Source organism: Triturus cristatus, chromosome 5_2 (assembly GCF_964204655.1).
Source record: "Triturus cristatus chromosome 5_2, aTriCri1.1, whole genome shotgun sequence".
NCBI classification, from domain to species: domain Eukaryota; kingdom Metazoa; phylum Chordata; class Amphibia; order Caudata; family Salamandridae; genus Triturus; species Triturus cristatus.
The window spans coordinates 356569372-356591417 of record NC_140588.1 but is presented as its reverse complement, the minus strand read 5'-3'; the positions used below and the strand labels follow the sequence as shown (position 1 = coordinate 356591417).

Here is a 22046-nt window from a genome sequence, read left to right as displayed (position 1 = left end):
CGGTCAGCTATACCACCTTGCTGGACCGTCTCCACAACATCGGAGTTTCAGGTGATGCTTTAAGGTGGTTTGACTCCTTTCTGTCTGGGAGGTCGTTTCAGATCTTCGACGGTGAGACAATGTCCTCTAACAAACCCCTGAGCTGTGGAGTACCACAGGGCTCCTCCCTGAGCCCGGTTTTGTTCAATGTGTACATGGGGCCGCTGGCGGGTGTTGTCGAACCGTATGGCATTAAAATGGTATCATACGCCGACGACACCCAGCTTGTGGTCTCGCTGGCAACTGGGAATAACAGGCATTCCCCAGTTAATCTGTTAAAATGCCTAGAGGACGTTAAGGGATGGATGACCAACTCCTCCCTTAAACTAAACGGAGAAAAGACGGAGCTCATGCTCCTAGGCCCAACCTCTCCTGTGCCTTTCACCTCCTTGTGGCCCAGTGCACTGGGCCCCCCCCCCTCCCCTAAGGAAAGTGTTAAAAGCCTGGGAGTGTGGCTGGACAACAAACTCTCCTTCTCCACCCAGGCCACAAAACTGTCCGCCTCTTGTTTTGGCCTACTTAGAATCTTGAGGAAGGTTCTCCCGCTACTTCCCTTAGAGGCCTAAAAGGTGGCTGTACAAGGCCTCATCCAGTCTCGCCTGGACTCGAACAATGCCCTATATGTGGGGGCTCCTGAGATGACCCTCCGAAAATTGCAGGTTGTGCAAAACTGTGCAGCACGTTCTCTGCTGAAAATCCCGCGCACCCAGTCGGCCAGACCTGCTCTAAAAAGTCTCCACTGGTTGCCAGTGAGGCAGCGAGTGGCCTTTAAGGCGCTGTGCTTGGCACACCGCGCCTTCTGGAAAACGGGCCCAGCCATTAACAACGACCTTGTCATCCCCTACCACCCTAACAGGAACCTTCGGTCGACGGAGGCGTTCCTCGCCGTTGTTCCCAGAGTGAAGCGAACTAGGTCTGGGGGCAGGCTGTTCTCTTTGAATACCGCCAGGCTCTGGAATGTTCTCCCCCTTTCACTCCGTTCCAACCCAGACCTCCTCTCATTCCGTAAAAACTTAAAGACACTGCTGTTCGCCAAATCTGGCGTACCTTAGCTCCTCTTCCCGTCACTTCTCTGTTCAACTCAGCGCTTGGACGCCTACGGGCAGCAACCGCGCTTAATAAATATTTTTACAATTACAATTACAATTGTCATTCTGCTTCCTAAAAAGTGTGTCCATTACAGAGCTTGAGGCATTAGTACAGTTAATCATCACACTTTTGTCACATCAAACCTTTAGCTCAAATATACATTTTAAACCGAAGGCAATCTTATTTATGTACATGCACCAGACATTTTTTATGCATTTGTTTAGAATGAAAATTTTTGGGAAAAGCATGTGTTGAAGTTGTCAGGCAGATTCTTCAAAAAGAGGCTAGAGACACTTATGTAGGAGGTAAGTGTTTTATTCCTGTTCAACCCTTAGCTTACAGCAACAGCAGGTAGGTCCTTTTTAGGACTTTCATTCTTCCTCCATCTGCCCCAATCTCCTAGCCTCCACTCAACACCATACACCAACATCCTATTGCAACATTCACTCTCAGGACTCCACACACCAACTCAGAAACACAGACACACAGAAACAAGTGGCCCTGGCATTAGTTATGGCAAGAATACACAATATATCTTTTTGTGTAAGAACATTTTATTGGCGTTTTTGGTCTTTCACTGTATGTCTGCATCATTTGCCATCATTCTGTATCAAGTTTCAGATATTTCTGGGCATATTTATTTGCAACATGTGGTAATACCATTTAAATCAATGCATATGATCAAGGGCAATACAAATATTTTTACAGCTTCCGGCATCCTCCCTTAACTTTCACTATTCAGAGTTAGTAACCATAGGTCACCTTACACTGACCAAGTGTGACAACCCCTTTGCCTTCTGCATGTGAGCACATGATTGTTATGATGTGAATTTGCGCTTTATTGAACATGAGCGGGAACTTTACATATAGTGATAGAAATTTAACTTGTTTTGTGTCAACTTCTGCTAGTGCGCACTTTCTTTGAGTTACACGGGTAGAATTTCAGTTCCATGCAATACTTCGAATCCCCCCTTGTATGACTATAGGCTATATTGTAAAGGCTTCCTTTATAGTGGTACTTCAAACAGCTGTACATTAATGTATGTGTAAATTGCCTGTTGCATAACACCTCTTTTTATTCATGTAGAGCTTGTGATTGTTTTTGTCACTTGATCTAGCAAATGTATTGTAAGACTCTCTTGGCTGTTAAGTACAAACATAAAAAATGTGTGAAGACCACATCTTGTCTTGACACATGTGGATTCCTAGGTAATTCTTCTGACACTCACCCATCTCTTCTGGTCAATCGGCTACAGGGATTGGGTGACTCAGGACTGACTTCAAACCTACTGTCTTCTTTTCTTAAGGACAGATCCCAGAAGGTAGCGGTGAAACTATTTCTATTGAACCCGTTTTCTCTGCCTTGTGGGGTGCTGCAAGGCTGACCTTTAAGCCAGATGCTTTTTAACCTGTACGCCTCACCCCTTGGGAAGATTATACTTACTTTTGGGCTACAAGCGGTTTCTTATGCTGATAACACCGGCTCAACATGTCAATTACGAAGATATGGAAGCTACGGCACCTAATTTAATTAATTACATTGACAGCAGTATTTGGGTGGATGGGAATGAGCTACCCAAAGCTTGGTGGGGAACAGACTGAGGCGCTGCTCTTTGGAACACAAACCTCCATCTGGAACACTAACTGGTGCCCTGAGACTCTAGGTACTCCACCTATGCCTACAGAGATGGCTAAGAACTTAGTGGTGATTCTGGACTGTAAGCCTCGTTTAGATCTTCAGGCCAACCGCATTGTGTTGAAATGTTACTGGCTGATTAGAATGTTGAGCAAAATCTTTCCTTTCATCCCTGTCTCAGCATGGAAACAAGCGGCCCTGGCAATAATTATGTCAAGAATTGACCATTGTAATGTTCTTTATTTGGACACCAACAATTACACCCAAGCCAAACTGCAGGTAGTGCACAATGCATTGGCCAGGCTCACCTTGAACATTCCAAAACGGTAGCTGTGGCTAAAAGACTGCATGACCTTTACTGGCTCCCTATAAGAAAACGCATTAGTTCAAGGCTGTCTGTCTAGTGCATAAGGCCTTTGAGCAGGTCGGCCCAGCGGGAATTAAGGCAATGTTTCACATTTATACCACTGGGAGAATTTTCGTTCAGCCCACCTTAATTTGGTGACAGTGCCCAGATTACAGAAGAAGAAATGGAGAGGTAGAACTTTATCGGTCGCGGCAGCAAAACTGTGGAACTCGCTGCCAAGATATCTGACTATCAGATCACACTCTCCATTGAGAAAAACCTTAAATACCTGGCTTTTCATACTATAGGGTATCCCCGGCACTGTTGCTTGTTTTAATCCACTATGGCTGAATCAGACCACTGAGACTATAGCGCCTTGCCACCTTCAAGGATTTTCTGCGCTTTATAAATCCCCATCAAATCATGCCATACCTATATGCAGAACACCGGCCTTCACATATTAAATATTTGTACATTATTTGTCACAAGTTCTTGGAACCCATTAAATGAATTTTGCTCCCTCTGTAGCTGTTAGTAGAGGCAAGCATTTGCTTCATTCTGTCACTCACATTTTTGCTCCTTTATTTTAAGCGTACTGAACGTGTGCTGGAGAGAATTATATGTATGTATGTAAATATGTATTTGTTCATTCTTTACAACAGGACAGTGCTAAGGAAACCTATGTCAACCTTGTGTCCAGTTTGGTGCCCCCTGAATCCTCGAGGCAAAAAGAAGCATCCTCTACAGGCAGTCAACCTAAATATGAGACACTGCTGGTGAACACTGAAGATAATATTACAAAGATAATATTAAACCGTCCAGAGAAAAAAAATGCAATCACGACAAAGGTAAAAAAAAAAAGAAATCTAGCATGACATTTTAGTGTAATTGACAGTTTAATTAGTGGACAGTTCAAATAACCCAGTTCAGTTGTGGAAAATTAAGAAGCAGGTCACTGACAGTGTGGAACAATATCCGATCTGTGATGAAAAGTGCAAGCTTCTCACATTTGTATATGTTAAATGTCAACCATCTGCACTTAATAAACCATCATTTTATTTGGTTTATCAAACTAAGGAAGTAGTTTGACTAAAAATTGTATATGCTGCTACATGTTGGCCTTCTACCAAAGTTATTGTAGGGGAAAGGGTAACTAAATAGTTACAGAATATTTTAAGCAGCGTATTTAATCCGCCTCCAAACCTACCTCCAACTCCCCAATTTCTTTCGAATCACAGTCCAATACTTTTTTTTATAAAATTCAAAACCTGCTTACAGTAAAGGACTCACCATGAACATGACATAGTCTTTCGTTTCAGGGTGGCTGCTTAGTTTGTGTGTGTCTCAAATATTTTAAATGGGAAAAGGCCAGGGGTTATAATTATGCTGTTGCCCTTCTGCTCTTGTTGCATTGCCAGTGCAACCTGTTGATGCCACAGAGAAAAGAGCTGAATAATTGTGGGTCCAGAAGGATTGAACTCTATTTCTGAGCCACGAGACCTCATGCTGCCATCTCAGTTGCTTCTATTGATCATGTACTTTGTGTTTGTATATTACTGGATGTTCTCGCTAGAATTTCGATAGCACCCATGAGGAAGTTCTTCAATCAACACAACTAGCCCAAATGTTGCCTCTACTTTGCCATGTTTCACAGGAGGAGAACTGGTACTGGGCACACTGTACCGACTTTGGCTAAAGGTACCAGTGAAGGCCATCGTGTGATCCTTGTCACAGTATGGCCTTTAGGATTTTTCCTGCAATGTCAGTTTGATTCTGGCACATGTTTTAAACTGATTTTTCACAATTCAGATCAAACTCAAATTTTGCAATCATATTTTTAAAACAAGCACTTTGCATAGCCCGGGTGGAGAAAAGAAAGATACAAATTGAAAGAATCCAGTCTTGACTTCCTAAATTCTCAAATCTGTCTTCTCTGATAGAGAGCAACTTAATTTTTGCAAGAGAAACTGCTGTTTATTCCCAGTAATAACTTTTGTTTAGTAGCTCACTTTTTGAGTTTTGTGTTAATCATTCCTAATTTGTTTATAAATTGTGTGCTGAGCTGATTAGTTAGGAGACTGGCCTCTCAATGTGTCTTTTTTATGTGTCCGATCATTATAAGGCAGTTCTGGGCATTGCCAGGCAGTGAAATACAAAACGCCTTTAGCGCCTGAAAGTCTTACACTGCAGGCTAGTTGTTTCTCCAGCACCATTAGTCAGCCTGCTGTTGCAAGGCCCAAGCGAAAATTACCTGTAGAGCGACTTCAAATCAGGCACTTGCCTAGGAAATTAATACTGTCTTAGCCTTACCCTTGTATTCAACAGAGATCATGGGAGACGCCATAGGAGTATTTCTCAGTTGGTAGATACCTGCTGTTTGACTTTTGAGTTAACATTGTCTGTCCCATTAATCATTTAAGAACTGTTCCTCTGGCACTGAGGGACTCCCCTTCTGCTGGGGGGGCGGCACTTGTTCCCAAGAACTTCAACATAGGCTTCGTCTTTGAATGATATCCATAAGTCAACTTCAAAGAGTCATCCAGTGTCCACAATGCCAGTCTGCAGCCAGCTATCGTCAAATCTCCAGTGCAACCTCCTGAACAGATTCTTGAGACTTCTACTGAGGGGCCGATTCCGATCTCGGTCGGAAGGGCACCGAATCGGCTTCGGCCGAAAAAACTACGAGTCGTACGGGTGTTTTCCGGCCGACTCGTACAGCTGTACGAGCGAGCATGTACGATGCGAGCTACATGGAAGCCAACCGTGGCGTGCAATGGATGCAATTTACGACCGAGCCAGTACGATGCACGCTCCGGACAGCCTGTGCTCGGTCGGAGTGCTTTCCGACCCGGCTCGGATCGGCCCCTGAATGTTTATTACTTCTGTGAGGCTTGGGTCTTCTGGAAATATCCAGGGTTCCCATTTTTGGATGGAAAGGCTGCATGCTTTGAAAGAAATCCATGAAAGAAGTCTGTTTCCAATAAGCAAAAGACAGGCTCTTGCAGGGAGAACTGCGCTTTAACTCTACCTTCTATAGTAACTGTATTGATCATGTGATTAATGTTCTCGGGACTTGATGCATGCTCAGGCTCTGAACATGATTTTACCACTGGCATGTGGAATGCATGCTTGAGACGGTGATGTACCGATGAATAAACCAGGTAAAGCAGGTGCAGTCTTGGTGTTAGATATCACCAAAACGTTTGATGCAGAGCTTTGAAATTACTTCTTTGCATTTAACATGTATTTCAAATTTGGAGAGGGAGTAAGAATTGGGTGAAGTTTCCTTCTGTGGGGCCGATTCCGATCTGGGTCGGAAAGCACTCCGACCGAGTCGGATCCGGAGTGTTTCCCGACCAAGCCGGACCCCTACAGTCCGACCGAGCGAGTACGATGCGCACGTATGCTGTCGGACTCGGTTCGGTCGGACTCCCATAGAAGTCAATGGGAGCCGGTCGTACGATGCGTACATGGGCTCCCATTGACTGAATGGGTACGTCTCGAACAAGTGCGCCCCCCTACAGTGGGGACGCGTCGGTGCCACCCGCACCGTACATGCCTGTTTTGGGGAGACCCGTAGGGCCGGGGGTGTCAGGGGGTCCGACGCGGACCCCCAAAGTCCGACTCCGGGAGCTTTTGCGAGCCGGACATTCCGGCTCGCACAGGCTGTCAGACGCGTGTATCGTACTGGCTCGGTCGTGAATTGCATCCATTGCACGCCAGGGTCAGCCTCCGACCGAGACGTACGGAGCGGTTCGGACCCGGAAACGACTCGGTTGGTGAATTTCATGTAGCTCGCATCGTACTTGCTCGCTCGTACAGCTGTACAAGTCGGCCGGAAAACACGCGTACGACTCGTAGTTTTTCTGGACGAACCCGATTCGGTGCCCTTCCGACCGAGAACGGAATCGGCCCCTGTATGTCAAATTGATAAACCGAAGCAAAGTTTAGGCAACGGGCACTGGGATAATGAGAAACCTACATGCACCACAGAAGATTCCTTTTCTATGGGAAATCTATTTTCTGTTTAGTTGCTAGAATGTGGTTAAAAAAGATGCAATAGTCACTTTAGATACCACCGAAGCGTTGAATACCACTTCAGAATGGATTCCACTGTACTTCTTCAAAATCTCAAAAATAACTCTTCAAAAAATAACACTTCTCAATGTTTTGATGTAAAAAATAAATACTTAGAAAAAGCAGCCCTTCCCAAAGTGTTTGCTTCCAAAATATAATGAAAAAGTGCAAGCCAACAAATGCCCTGTCGGCACTGGTTTGCACTGGAGTCCAGATAACTTTGGTTATCCTAAATTGCATTATTTCTGACGTCATTTGCACATCCAGATACAAATTGCAAATACATTTTATGTTTAAGCATTGTTAGGCAATATAAAATGTTTTAATTTATTCCACTTAGTTATTCAATAATTGCAGTATTCAGCAGAGGAAAAAATAGTACAAGGATCCACACCAACACATGTTTTGTACTTCGGCAAACTTTATAAAGACTAGGTACAGTAGTAAAAGTATGTAGATCCACAAGGGAAAATGATCCAAACTTTAGGTTGTCCTGTCGATTCACTTAAGCAATACTTCCCTAGAAGGAATGACGTCTGCATCATAATTTAATGGGTGTCCCCATCCAGGCACCCATCTAGTTGCCTTTTGTTGCTCCTTGGCCCAGGACCATAACCAGCAAAATGTGGTACTTTCCCCACGATTTTTTGAAAACACTCTACAAGTAGGATAATTCGAGTAAGCGAGTTATATGCCACAAGAAGTTTGATTTACCTCCTGGAAATATGTCTACTCGCTGAATGCCAAGTCATGCTCTAAAGTAGCCCACAGTGGCTGGGCTGCTATGGTCTTTGTAGAAATGGTATTACCACAGACTGCAGCAGTGGTTGTGAAGGGTTCTGCAGCTGAGGATATCCTAAAGAATGGGACTGGCTGGTGGAGTGATTTCAAACCCAACTGACGCCCCCCCATTACCCTCCAACCCTGACCATAGCCCTCACTAGACCTCACCACAGTGTGAATGGAATTTAAGGGCATGGATCTTCCATCGATTTGGGCCCAGTGAAAGGACTGGGTGATGGGTCAGGCCTTCATGTTTTTTATTTGTCACCTGTCGTCATGGGGGTTGTGATCCAGGCAAGTCCTAGGGGTGGCCTGGTAATTTTTGTGTCCCCTCATCCATATACCTCATCCATCAAGGCCTGTTGGTGATTTCATAGACAACCTAGCCAGCTCTCATCCTGGTGTTCTCTGGTAAGCAGAAACATGCACCACTGACTAGTGTGTGACACTGGAGGTCCCAAGAGCTCTTCACAGTTGCTAACTTGTGATACAGCACTGAAGCCTGCAGAAGTGACTTCACACAGAGAAAGGTTTGTCAGTAAATCCTAATCTATTTTTTTTTTACTTGGTTTTGTGTTGGCACTCTTATAGCTTTCTTATCATTTGAACCGTTATCCTTTAACCAGTGTGTTTGATTTGGGCTTTACCCTCAAACAACCAACCTCTACTGGAGCAGGCAAAGAGAAAAATTGTGACCGGGGTTCATTTGAGTTTATTGTAGCTAACAACTTGGAAGCTAAATGATAGCTATAAACAAAAGCAGAACTGCACCTTCCAAAGTCAGCAACAGCATCATGGCAGTTGAAGCAAAGTTGAGCGATTTAGAGGCCTCTATGGCAGACCAATGGAGTTGTTGATGCAGGGACCAGACCAACCTTCATATCCTGAAATTTTAACTAAAGGCGTGAAAAAAGTATTGGAAGAAAATGCCCTAGCCTTTTTAAAATTTGCTGCAAGCTTTTGACAACTTGAATATTGCTTTTGAAAGAGCCTGCATTTTCTACCATGCCAAATAAAGACGAAGCCCATACTTGGCATTTTATTTGCGATCCACTTGTTCAGAATAGAAGTTGATATCATAGGAGAAAGACTAATTATTGTGATGCCCAATGGTCAAAAGGAGAAAAAAGTGTAAAGGAAACCACTCAGACGACATAACAGGATAGACTTTGATTAATATATTGAAGACACTTGGGTGGAGTTGTGAATTCCAGCTTTGCTTTGTATTTGACTCATCGCACCTACCATTCTATCTTTATTCAGGCGAGCCTCTTTTAGGTTGAGCAACTGGACCGCACACACCGTGCTCTTGCAGAGCCTGTCAATATTCAAAGATTTGATACAAACCGAAGCCTTGTATATTCAGAGCCCTGTATTGTCAGAAAAATGTATGATAGGTCCCTTGCTAGAATCAAACCCTGACATAATATGAGGTATGAGATACTCGGAGAGGCTATTAGTGTAGCTCTAACATAGTTATGTTTTGCAGAGAGCTCTCACCCTGTAAGGCAGTGATACTCAAAGTACGGATCACTGACAGAATATCGAAGGTCAGAATATCGACCTACAACAATATCGCAGCAAGAATATCAAAGTCAAGAATATCAAACTCCTATCTACATTATGGTAAGTACAAAAATATCGAGAGAAAAAATATTGTTGTCAAAAATATCATTGTTAAAAAGATCGTTTTTTTTTAGTTAAAAAAATAATGTAAAATAAAGTAAATACATATAATTAAAATAAACTGTTAAAAATATTTTAAAATGTTTAAAAATTATACATAATATATATATAGAATTTATAAATACAATTAAATATATACATATATGATATATACACTTATTAATGTTTTAATAATTTTAATAACATCAATTATTTTTAAAAATCTTACAAATTATAAATACATCTATACACATAAAACAATAATATAAATAAAAATTAAATATATGTAACAAACTTAAAAAATTAAAATTCTTTTTCATCTTTTTTAAATTATATACTACATTAGCTCAAATAATACAAAAAAATATTAGATAGTGGAGGGAATAAAATTACTATTCCAACTCCAAACAGTGCAACAGTAGGGTAAATGTTGGATAGCGTAGGGTTGAAATTACTATTCCCACTCCAATGAGTGCAACAGTAGGGAAGGTGTTGGATAGCGTAGGGGTAAAAATTACAATTCCCATTCCAGTGAGTGCAACAGTAGGGAAAGTGCGGGATAGCGTAGGGGTAAACATTACTATTCCCACTCCAGTGAGTGCAACGGTATGGAAAGTGTGGGATAGCGTAGGGGTAAAAATTACTATTCCCACTCCAGAGAGTGCAACAGTAGGGAAAGTGTTGGATAGCGTAGGGGTAAAAATTACTATTCCCACTCAAGTGAGTGCAACAGTAGGGAAAGTGTTGAATAGCGTAGGGGTGATAATTACTATTCCCACTCCAGTGAGTGCAACATTCGGGAAAGTGTGGGATAGCGTAGGGCTAAAAATTACTATTCCCACTCTAGAGAGTGCAACAGTAGGGAAAGTGTTGGATAGCGTAGGGGTTAAAAATAAGATACTTATAATTAAAATATTTTTTTAAATAAATGATTTAATTATTAAATAACAATAATTCTGATGGATACATCTACCAGTGGATTCCTCACCTTGTGAATATCCCCTGCGCCAGCAACGTTCGGAAACTTTTGTAGCAGTCCACGCCGATGGGGTCGAAGACGACGTCACAGAGACACGGCTCCGCTCGCGACTCCGCTGACGTCACCGGCTCCATAAGAAGACCTCGTCGGCGTGATGACGTCAGTTCCCTTTTTTAAGCACCGTCGACGCCAACGGATTTCGGGAATCGTTGCTAGTAGCTTTACTGATACTTTGTGTATTCTTCTGAATTTCATCTGTTTCTCTTCGAGAATATGTCGACAAAGAAGTCGGGTTTCAAGCCCTGTCGGGAATGTGGCAAACGCATGTCAATTACAGACCCACATGAAGACTGTGTTTGGTGTCTCTCATCCGACCACGATGTGAATGGTTGCTCTTACTGCCGCAAGATGAGCTCCAAAGCTCTAAAAGAAAGGGAGGCGAAGCTTTTCATCGCTAGGATGAAAAAAGAAAAGAGAGGAAGAAGAAAGTCCAGATCGAGGTCGAGGTCGGCGTCCAAGTCGACTTCGGGGCATGCTTCGCGAAGCAAGAAGCATAAGAAGAAGAGGAGGCATTCTTCTCATCATCACTCCAATAAGAGTTCGGCTCCGAAGTCGAAGTCGCCGGCTCGACGCCGGAGGGAATCCGTGTCGCCTTCTCCAGTCCCGACTTCACCTCCAGTAACATCTTCTCCAGTGGCTTAGCTGGCTCCGGCTTCATCTCCGGTTCCGGTGCTATCCCCGATGCCGGTTCCGGCTCCGGCTCCGGCTTCATCTCCGGTTCCGTCTCCGGCTCCGGCTTCATCTCCGGTTCCGTCTCCGGCCCCGGTTGAGGATCTTCCAGTCCCGGGTGAGCCTGCGACGCCGTTTGTTCCACCGTCAGCGCCGGCAGGCACGAATCCGGTGATACCTGACCAGTACCCTGCATTCCCTGGACCAGGTCAGGACCCCTCGCATTATCTAAATGCCATGTACGGGGTGTTTTCGAGGGCCATGTATACCACTGGTGCACCTGCGGGTCCGATTGGTCCAATGGCTTTTAATTTGGGAGTGCCGCAGGTCTATCCTCAAGCTCCATTCATGCCGATCTTTCCGGCGACGCCGTCTTGGCATCTACCGGCGCCGAGGACGTCGACGCCGCTTCCCTCTGCACCGGCTCGACCTCGTTCGACGCCGGCTGCTCCAGCGGATCCACGTTCGACGCCGGCGCCGTCGGATTCGAACACGGCGCTGCCGACGCCGCTGGTGCGGATTCGATCCAGAAGGGAAGCGCAGAGAGAGGTGGATGAAAGGAGGTATCTTTTGGAAGAAGCTGAAGAGGGAGAGCTGGTTGAGTCTGATGAGGTGATTGAGGAGCTAAAGGAGGCTAGTGGGCTGGATTTGTCTCCTGAGTGGAAAATCACTCCACCATCAGATGAGCCCTCAAAGGATGCAGCGCCGTATTATGCGGTCATCAGGAAGGCTGCGGAGCTGCTAGACCTCCAGTTACCAACCACGGAATTCAGGTCTAATATTCTTACTGAGATGCTGCATTCGCCTACTGCAGTCTCGGAGCCTTTGTTGCCCTTTAATGAGGCCATTATTGACCCTGTATTAAAGGTATGGCGTAAACCTTTTTCAGCTCCCGCGGTCTCTAGGACAGTCGCAAGGAGGTATAGGGCGGCTCCAGGGGATCCTGAGTTTTTAACATCGCACCCATCGCCTGAGAGCCTGGTGGTTCAGGCTGCTTGTTCGGGAAAATCCGAGGGTGCCTTCCCTCAGGTTCCAGGGGACAGAGAGGCCAAAAAGATAGACCAGTCGGCCAAAAAGGTCTTTTCATCGGCCAGCATGGCCCTAAAGTCGACGAACGCAACTTGTCTGTTGGGGCGCTATATCCATGCGCTTATGGACTCAGCGAAAAAATTGGCGCCAAAGTTGTCGGAGGAGGATAGGGTCGGCTTCAATGACGTTCTGACTGATGCCCAGGCGGCTGCACGCCAAGTAATTCAAAGTGGACTGGACACAGCGGAGTCAGTTGCCAGAGTCATGGGATCTTCTGTCGCCACCAGGATGGGTGCGTGGCTAAAGTCCTCTGAATTCTCCCCGGATGTTCAGTCGACTTTGTTGGACCTGCCATTTGATGGGTCTAGTTTGTTCGGTAAGAAGGCGGATGCTGCTCTCGGAACGCTTCAAGGAGAGCAAGGCTACGGCTAGGTCGTTGGGTCTTCAATCCCAGCCAAGGGGATCTTTCAAGAGATATAGAGGCTTCGGAAGGGCGACTTTTCGCTCTTACAGACAGACCCAGCAACAGCAGCAGCAACAACAGCAAGGTTCTTTGTCCAAAGGATACAGAGGAAGAGTCAGGGGTCGCTCACGTGGCCGTCAACTCTCCTCCTCTTCTTCCTCCTCCTCTGCCCCTCCCACCACCGCAAAGCAGCCCTAGATCCGACATTCTGGATCATGCTGGTCCTGTGGGGGGCCGGCTTACCCATTTTCTACAAGATTGGGAATCTGTAACTACAGATCTCTGGGTTCTGGATCTTGCAGAAAATGGGTACGCCCTTCCCTTTCGGGAATTCCCTCCAAATTACCCTCCTTGTCAAGGGGCTTGCTCGGAGGACCACCGTCTTCTCCTGCAGGAGGAAGTCCTGAAGTTTTTTCAGAAAGGTGCGATAGAGGTGGTTCCAGAGCAGGAGAGGGGTCAGGGATGCTACTCCCGGTATTTCCTGATTGCGAAAAAGGACGGCAGATTGCGTCCGATATTGGACCTCAGAATCTTGAATCTGTTTCTAAAACAAGAGAAGTTCAAGATGCTCACCCTTGCTCAGGTTCTTCAAGCGCTGAATCGGGAGGACTGGATGGTGTTGATCGACTTGCAGGATGCGTACTTTCACATCCCCATCCTGAAGTCGCACAGGAAGTACCTCCGGTTTACGGTAGGATCGCAACATTATCAGTTTGCGGTCCTTCCGTTTGGTCTTACTACTGCACCCCGAGTCTTCACGAAGGTGATGGCAGTGGTGGCAGCCCATCTCAGAAGGTCGGGGATCTCGGTTTTCCCCTATCTGGACGACTGGCTGATAAAGGCGGAGTCGCCAGAGAAGGTGCTGCGTCATCTGCGGGATACAACTCAGCTGTTGTACAAATTTGGTTTTTCGATAAACGTGCCCAAATCTCACCTGGTGCCCTCTCAGCGCAACCTGTTCATAGGTGCGGTACTGGATACTACTGTGTGTCGAGCATTCTATCCTCCTCAAAGGATTCTCGACATACAAGAAATGATTCCTTTGTTTCACAATGTGGCAGTCGTTCCAGTTCTGAAAGTCCTTCGCCTGCTCGGTCTGTTTGCTTCCTGCATTCTGTTGGTCAACCATGCACGCTGGCACATGAGGGCGCTCCAGTGGTGCCTCCGCAGGCAGTGGTATCAGCACAAGGGAGATCTCAGGGAGTCTGTGAGGATCTCCAGAGAAGCTGCGGCGGATCTGTCTTGGAGCGTGGAGGGCAATCTGTCTCAAGGAAAGCCCTTCCATCTACCTCCATCGGTGGCCACAGTGATTACGGATGCATCCACTTTAGGGTGGGGTGCACATCTGGGGGATCTGGAGATCAAGGGTCTTTGGTCTCCAGAGGAAAGGTTGCTTCACATCAACCTTCTGGAATTGCGGGCGATACGTTTGGCACTCAAGGCCTTCCTCCCTTCCCTTCTCGGTCAGTCTGTTCAAGTCCTGACGGACAACACTACCGCGATGTGGTATATCAACAAACAGGGAGGAGTGGGGTCTCTTTGTCTTTGCAGAGAGGCCCTGCGTCTATGGTCCTGGGCTCAGGACCATCAGATTTGTCTGATGGCAAATCACCTGGCCGGGGCTCTAAACGTGCGTGCGGACAGTCTTAGTCGGTAGTTCTCCGCCGACCACGAGTGAAGGCTTCATCCGGAGGTGGTTCGTCACGTCTTCCGGATGTGGGGGACTCCTCGGGTGGACCTGTTCGCCACTCACGAGAATGCTCACTGCCCGTCATTCTGCAGTCTTCAGTATCCGATGCAGGGAGCGTTAGGGGACGCGTTTCAGTTGAGTTGGGGCTCACGACTCCTTTACGCGTTTCCTCCCATACCCTTGACTCCTCGGGTTCTGAGGAAGATTCGCCAAGACCGGGCCCAAGTTATATTGATCGCCCCGGATTGGCCAAGAAGGGTGTGGTATTCAGATCTTCTCCACCTCTCCTCGTGCCCTCCGCTCCGTCTCCCTCTGAGGGCAGACCTCCTTTCGCAGACGGAGGGGCAGGTTCTACACCCCCACCTCCAGAGCTTACACCTTCATGCCTGGAGATTGAACGGGGCAACCTGAATTCTTTTTTTCTCCCACCTGAGGTGGTAGATGTAATTTTGTCTGCCAGACGTCATACCACCAAATCTATATATTCCTATAGGTGGTCTAAATTTGTACTTTGGTGTGGAGAGAAGTCAATTGATCCTTTTGAAGTCTCGTCTATCTAACATTCTACAGTTTGCCCTTTCTCTTGCCCAGCAAGGTTTTGCTGTGGCTACTGTAAAGGCATACTTATCGGATTTGTCGGCTTTCCTTTGCTTGCCGGACCAACCGTCATTGTTCAAATCACCTATTGTGCTTAGATTTCTCAAGGGCCTTACAAACAGGTTTCCTCCTACTCCCTTTATTGTGCCTCAATGGGACTTTGTCTTGACTTATCTTATGGGTTCTCTCTTCGAGCCCTTACACAAGTGTCCCTTGAGGCTGTTGTCCTTTAAGACGGTTTTCCTCATTGCAATCACCACGGCAAGGAGGGTAAGTGAGCTTCAGGCTCTTAGTTCAAAACCCCCGTTTTTGACCATTCATGCTGAAAGAATGGTACTCAGGACCAGGGCTGCATTTTTGCCTAAGGTGGTAACTCCCTTCCATCTGGGGCAATCCATTACCCTTCCTTCCGTCTATCCTCCCCCTCACCCTTCCAAGGAGGAGGAGAGACTTCATCGCTTGGACCCTAAGAGGGCGGTGAGCTTCTACCTGGACAGGACAAAGGACTTCAGAGTTGATGACCAGCTCATCGTGGGCTTTGTTGGCTGCAGGAAAGGTCGAGCGGTGCACAAGCGCACCCTTTCCAGGTGGATTGTCTTGTGCATCAAGATATACTACTCTTTGGCTGGTAAGGAACCTCCAGAGGGTTTAAGAGCTCATTCCACTAGAGCAAAGTCTTCCACTTCTGCTTTGTCTAGGGGTGTTCCTGTGAAGGACATTTGTAGGGCGGCAACTTGAGCCTCCCTCCACACCTTCGCAAAACATTATTGCTTGGACACCGAGGTGAGGAGGGACGGACATTTTGCTCGTTCCGTCCTTCAGGATTTTTTGGTTTAGAAGGGTGGACACCCTCCTCTGGGAGTGGGGACTGCTGTGGGAATCTATTCACAAGGTGAGGAATCCACTGGCAGATGTAACCATCAGAAGAACAAGTTACTTACCTTCGGTAACGCTTTTTCTGGTGGATACAGTATCTGCCTGTGGATTCTTCACTGACCCACCCGCCTCCCCGTTGTCCATCCTTCTATACCTGTAATTCTATTAATGGTATTTCAAAATGTGTTTTGTTACTGTCAAAGGCAGTGTGTTATTTCTTTTGCCTTTCTACTTATTCTCCACACTGTGTGTGTTGATTTGCATATTGTGTACTGTGTATGCTGTGTATCTATATTGCTGTCAGTCCGTCCGTGTGCCTCGAAGGCACGGAAAAAAGGGGCGGAACTGACGTCATCACGCCGACGAGGTCTTCTTATGGAGCCGGTGACGTCCGCGGAGTCGCGAGCGGAGCCGTGTCTCTGTGACGTCGTCTTCGACCCCATCGGCGTGGACTGCTACAAAAGTTTACGAACGTTGCTGGCGCAGGGGATATTCACAAGGTGAGGAATCCACAGGCAGATACTGTATCCACCAGAAAAAGCGTTACCGAAGGTAAATAACTTGTTCATTAGTAATCAATACCAATAAATAATTAATAAAAATTAATTACCAATTAATAATTAATTAGCAATAAATTTATGATATATACCAATAAATAATAATTCATACAAATTAATTGCCAAATAAAAATTAACAAATGAATGCCCAATACCAAAAAATAATTAATAAACAGTAATGACCAATTAATAATTAATGAACAATAAATTAATGATAAATACCAATAAATAATAATTAATAAAAAGCAAGTACCAATTAATAATTAATGAACAATAAAATAATTTTCAGTACCCAAAAATAATAATTAAAAATTAATTAACAATTAATAATTAACAAGTTACCAATACCCAACAATACAATTAATAATTACTTAATTAGAAATAAATTACTTCCCACCCTATTCTTCTATAAACTCACGATCCGCTCCAATAATAAATTAATACACTTAATATAATTACCAATTAATAAAAATTACTTTCCAAATAATAAAAATGTATTACCAATTAATAATTAAATGATCAAAACCCAACAATAAAATTAATAATTACTTAATTACAATTAAATTACTTCCCACCCTAATCCCCTATAAACCCACAACCCACTACAGAACTAAAACGCAAAATGTAATCAAAAATCATTAATAATTCCTAAAAATCATTAATTAATTTACTATAATTAAATTACTTCCCCACCCTACTTCCCTATAAACCCACAACCCGCTACGGTACTAAAACGCATAATTTGCTTAAAACAAACATTACTAACTTCTAAAAAATGTATGTGTGTGTGTGTATATATATATATATATATATGTGTAATATATTTACAAACCAGTGCAATACTTAACAAAAAATATATCACATACATATAAAATACATAATAAAACACATAACACTAATATAAATATCGATATTAGTAACATCAATATTTTTGCTATCGATTTTACTAACTTTGATATTAACAAACGATATTTCTTACCTTCTGGTTGATATACTGGTCGTCGATATTCTTGATTTCAATATTCTATCCCTACGATATTTAAAACTCGGTATTACTGTAGGTCGATATTTTAAACTCGCTATTTAGACTGTGCACCCTCAAAGTACCGCTCGGGGGGGCCGCTTGCGGCCCTCTTGACCTTTAAATGCGGCTTCTTAGTGAAGACTAGCACCAGCTGCTGTCTATTTGCTAGCAATAATATTTAGAAAAAGATGTTCAATAAATGGGCAAGCATTTATTAACGTGCAAATAAATGCTTGCCTGTTTATTTAACATGTTTTTGAACCTCTTTACACAATCCATGACCCACCCAGACCTCATGCCACCCTGCTGGCATCTCAGCGGCCCCCAGGCACACCACAAACTGTACTTTGTGGCCCCTGGGCAAATGTTTGTGAGTATCTATGCTGTAGGGTATCCCTGGCGCTGAGCAGGTGTTAGTCTCGGCACATCTAGGGCCTAGTAGGACTCCTTAAAAAACAGAACTTCTGCTTCTTGCGGAACTCAAGAAATGAGGAGAAGGCTCTTCTGGGCCTGCTCATCACGTCTTGAGTGTTGCCATAATTTGTCACAGCACTACATGGCACCTAATAGGACAGATAGATATTGGTTATTTTTCTAAATCTGGTGTGGTGTCCTTTTGTAGTGTTTTCACTGTATTACTGTGTGTTCCATGCAAATGCTGCACACACTGCCTCTGAGATAAGCCAGACTGCTAGTGCCAAGCTACCAAGGAGGTGAGCAGGGGTTATTTCTGTAGTGTATACCCCTTATCCTGACTAGAAGGAAGGGTCCCTATTTGGACAAAGATGAAAACCATTGCCAGCTAGAGACCCCCATTTCTAACAGCAAGTAGTATGTGGGCAGGGCCCAAGTCCCTCTCTCAGTACTGCTTCTGAATGCTCTGTTTCCGTTGATCACAAATACAGAATAGCTCCAGCACTGATGGTGCAAGCTTCCACCGTACAGTGTAGCAATGACAGTAGAAGCTTCCCTTCTAGTCACAGTGGATGTAACATTAGCAGACAACCAAGGTATTTCACACACAGAAAAGATAGAACCTAAACAGTAGCAGCATAGACAGCAGCAGTTCCAGGCTATGTGCTCAATGCTGCTTAGTAGTGTGGGTGCCTATTACTTTCATCTTAGTATAGCAGTTTTTAGTTTTAAGCCCATGGCGGGCAGTCCATTCCTGAATCTCACAAACTATATGTTTGTTTGCCTGCCTCGAACTATTAATCCTTTGTGGTTTTCCATGCATATTTTTCACATTTTGAGTACTTGTGTTTGCTCTAGGACCAAGAAAAAGGAGATTGCCCATCTTATAATGCATCCTTTCCTTCTAACTGGAACAGTAATTTAGAGTGGGTCTTTGGAGCTGAGATGGGTGACTGTGAACAAGGCATGATGGACATGACAGCAGGTGGTGTGAGAAAGATGGGAGGAGGGTGAGGTGGATGGGGTGCTAACCATCACTCTGAGTTACAATAATGGGACCAAATTGAGACCGAGTGGGATGGCTGCGCTGCTGTTGACATAGCATTGTCTGCTCCCTGCTGCGCCCCTCGAAATATTGTCCCTCCGGGCCTGGGCCCAGCTTGCCCATCCCCAAGGCCTTTCCTGTAGCCAAGTATGTCTCCTCTGCTCACTTTGGGTCTGTCTGTATTTTAGTAGTGTGCTGTTCCAGCTTTCCTCGGCTATCTTGTTGTTAGACGGGATTGAAGTGTTTAACATGAGCACCAGTTAAATAACACGAGCGCATTCATTTTTAGGTCTCAGCTAGTAAGCGCATGCACTGTCTCGAAGAGCCATGTTGTGTATTCTTTGTGGGCCTTAGCCCGTGCAAAGGCTTCCCATTTGCTGGCTCCATTGTCGCTCTCCTATTCTTTCGCCTCATTTGCCCATGACCTGCATTTGTCATGCCTTTTGCTGTGTTTAGCCCTCCCCAAGAGCATAGACCAAGTACTACACTGGTCACCATTTTAACATCTGTTCTGGAACTACTTTTCTCTTTCTTAAAAAGCAATTGACACAATCAGTCCTATTTTGACTTGTTTGGAGCTGCTGCGTTTATGTAAGCGGACTTGTAAATCTTGTTTCCTGTCACTGGTATCCAATGACAGCTGGGACTGCTGCTGAGCATGCAGCTACGAGGCTCCCAAGACTGCCGACCGGGACCGGACTTTTCATTGTCTTTCATGGAGGCCTGTTTTTTATATGATTTAATTTCGATGTGGCACAAAAATGCCAATTGCTCCAGCGCCTTTCTTATGCAAGGACCAGGCCATTCACCCGGAAATAGAAGAACAACCACAGACTCACCCCCCGCCAACCTCCAGGCACCCTTGTTTTGAACGCTGCGTGGCATGCCAGTGTCTTCAGCGGGAACTCCTCAACCGCTTTGCGCTTCTAGAAAATGTTAGTAAGGAAATCATATTGCACTGCAAGGTTATGAAAAGTCAAACGACAAACACTTGCAAGGTGTTGAGAAATGGCGATCAATAATCTTGTGTTGCAAGATCTTTCCATATGTTGAGTGTTTAGGCCTTGTGTGATGCCATAAATAATTGAGGCCACTCACTGTTATTGGTGCTGCGTAATTGTTATGAGATGTGGGCTCTTTATTTACTTCGCGTTATGTTCGTACCATTCCATCATGGGCATACGTAACAGGATATATCTTCATGCTACCACTTGCTTGGTAGGTCTGCATGGAACAGTCCATGCAGCCTCTGGAATCATAACATTCCTCCTTAACCTATCCAAATTGAAAAAAATATATAATGGAGAGCATAAGATTCGAAAGCACAAACAAGGGCGTGATACTTATCCACGTTTAAACATGTGCTGCAGTTTGATTACACAAACTAAATAATGCCACCTAAAGAAAGAACAAAAAAACAATCCCTTACGTCATAATGAAATCCTTCAATCTTGTTGACACAGCAGGGCGGGCCCTCAAATTATATCTGGCTATGCCTTGCTGGCAACTTTCAGGACCCATACCCTCCATCACATCTTTAGGGAGAGGAGAAACCCCCCCCCCCCCCCGATCACTCTCTTCATTTGTCCCTTGGACATTGCCTCCAGCCTCTGGTGGTTCAGCAATAAGAGTAGGAGCATCACCCATTGTGTACTGAACTCGTGTCGCTTCACAGCCATCCCTCTGTGACATGTACATGCCACTATCCTCACCTTCAGGATCAGGTCCCCCAAGGAACTCAACATCACCTGGCCCTTGATACTTCTTTAAAAATGGCACATTTCTTGTGATGATGTCACGACCATTCCAGGCCGTGAGCACAGTTCCTTTCAGAGCCCTCACCATCCAGGGGTCCACCTCAAAAGGCAATAACAGTTTCCACTGCTGGATATTTCAAAAAGTTAGCAATAATCACCAGCATGTGGTGACCATCTGGCAAACTTCCAAAATCCGCGCTGACACTATGCCATAGAATGGAGGGGATGTCTTCAGTATGAGAGTGGCTGGTGAGTCAGCCTGACCAGTGGGCATTTATATCTGCTCAAACCCATGTGAGTGGAGAAGTTAGTAATTGCTTGTGCCTCCGGATCCAGCATCAACAGATCTCCTGCCTGCAGGTCCATTGTGAAAAACCATTTTGATCCGCTCACTTCTGCTAAAGTGTAATTGACAGTGGGCATCAAATGACGCTCTTTCCGTATCGCCATATTGGGCAACCGCATGTCCATGCAAATTCTCACTTCGCCAGGCTGTTAGGGTTTACGAGCTACGTCAATCAGTGACACCCATGGGGGTAGGACCATCTCCCTTTTCGATTGTCAGCTAGCTCAAGCATTCGTAGCTCCTCCTCCACTTTTGGGCTCAGATGAAAGGCTACAGGGCGATGTTTCAACGCCACGGGTTGAATGGAGTTATCAATAGGGAAATGTATGAGGCTATCTTTGATATACCCAATGCCCAACGCGTCAGCACACCCACCACTTTCCCTACTTTTCCAATGAGGTCAAGAGTTTCTATACATTGAATACAAGAAAGAGACTATGAACTTTCTATTTCAGCCAACTATTGGTGGCTTAACTGACTAAAAGATATTTGGAGATGTTCTCTGACCTCAATACTATCAGGACCGGACAATATATTAGTATCGAGGATAAGTAGGTCTAAATTATCCCGTTACATGATTATAAAATAGTAGGACCGATCAGATACACTTTATGGTTGTTTATGTAATGTCTGTATAGGAAGTTTGTGTGTTTTTCTCACTTTGCACTGTACGAAGTATGTTTAATGTTTTATAATCGGATATTATTTGGTATATAATTAGGATCAATGAAAATTTGTTTATGTGAACAAAAAACAAAAAGGAAAAAGAAAAAAACAAAAGTATGAAGTAAATACGTACTGATGAAATTTAAAATATTTGTATAAACTACTTGTGAATATGTTGAAAAATGTTGCTTGCTGACTCACCAGTTGTAGTAGAATGGAGAAAACACAAGTCCATTTAT

The 22046-nt window shown here is 44.7% G+C and overlaps 1 protein-coding gene across 4 annotated transcripts in view; it reads left to right on the top strand.

Annotated features, from left to right (window-relative positions):
- Positions 1 to 22046, top strand: part of ECI2 (enoyl-CoA delta isomerase 2) — a 379316-nt gene that overhangs the window by 96406 nt on the left and 260864 nt on the right. For all 4 annotated transcript variants that reach the window (XM_085607188.1, XM_085607189.1, XM_085607185.1 and 1 more), the window contains exon 4: positions 3773 to 3958. In XM_085607188.1, the coding sequence (XP_085463314.1) occupies positions 3773 to 3958 (186 nt within the window). The remainder of the gene's footprint in view (positions 1 to 3772; positions 3959 to 22046) is intronic.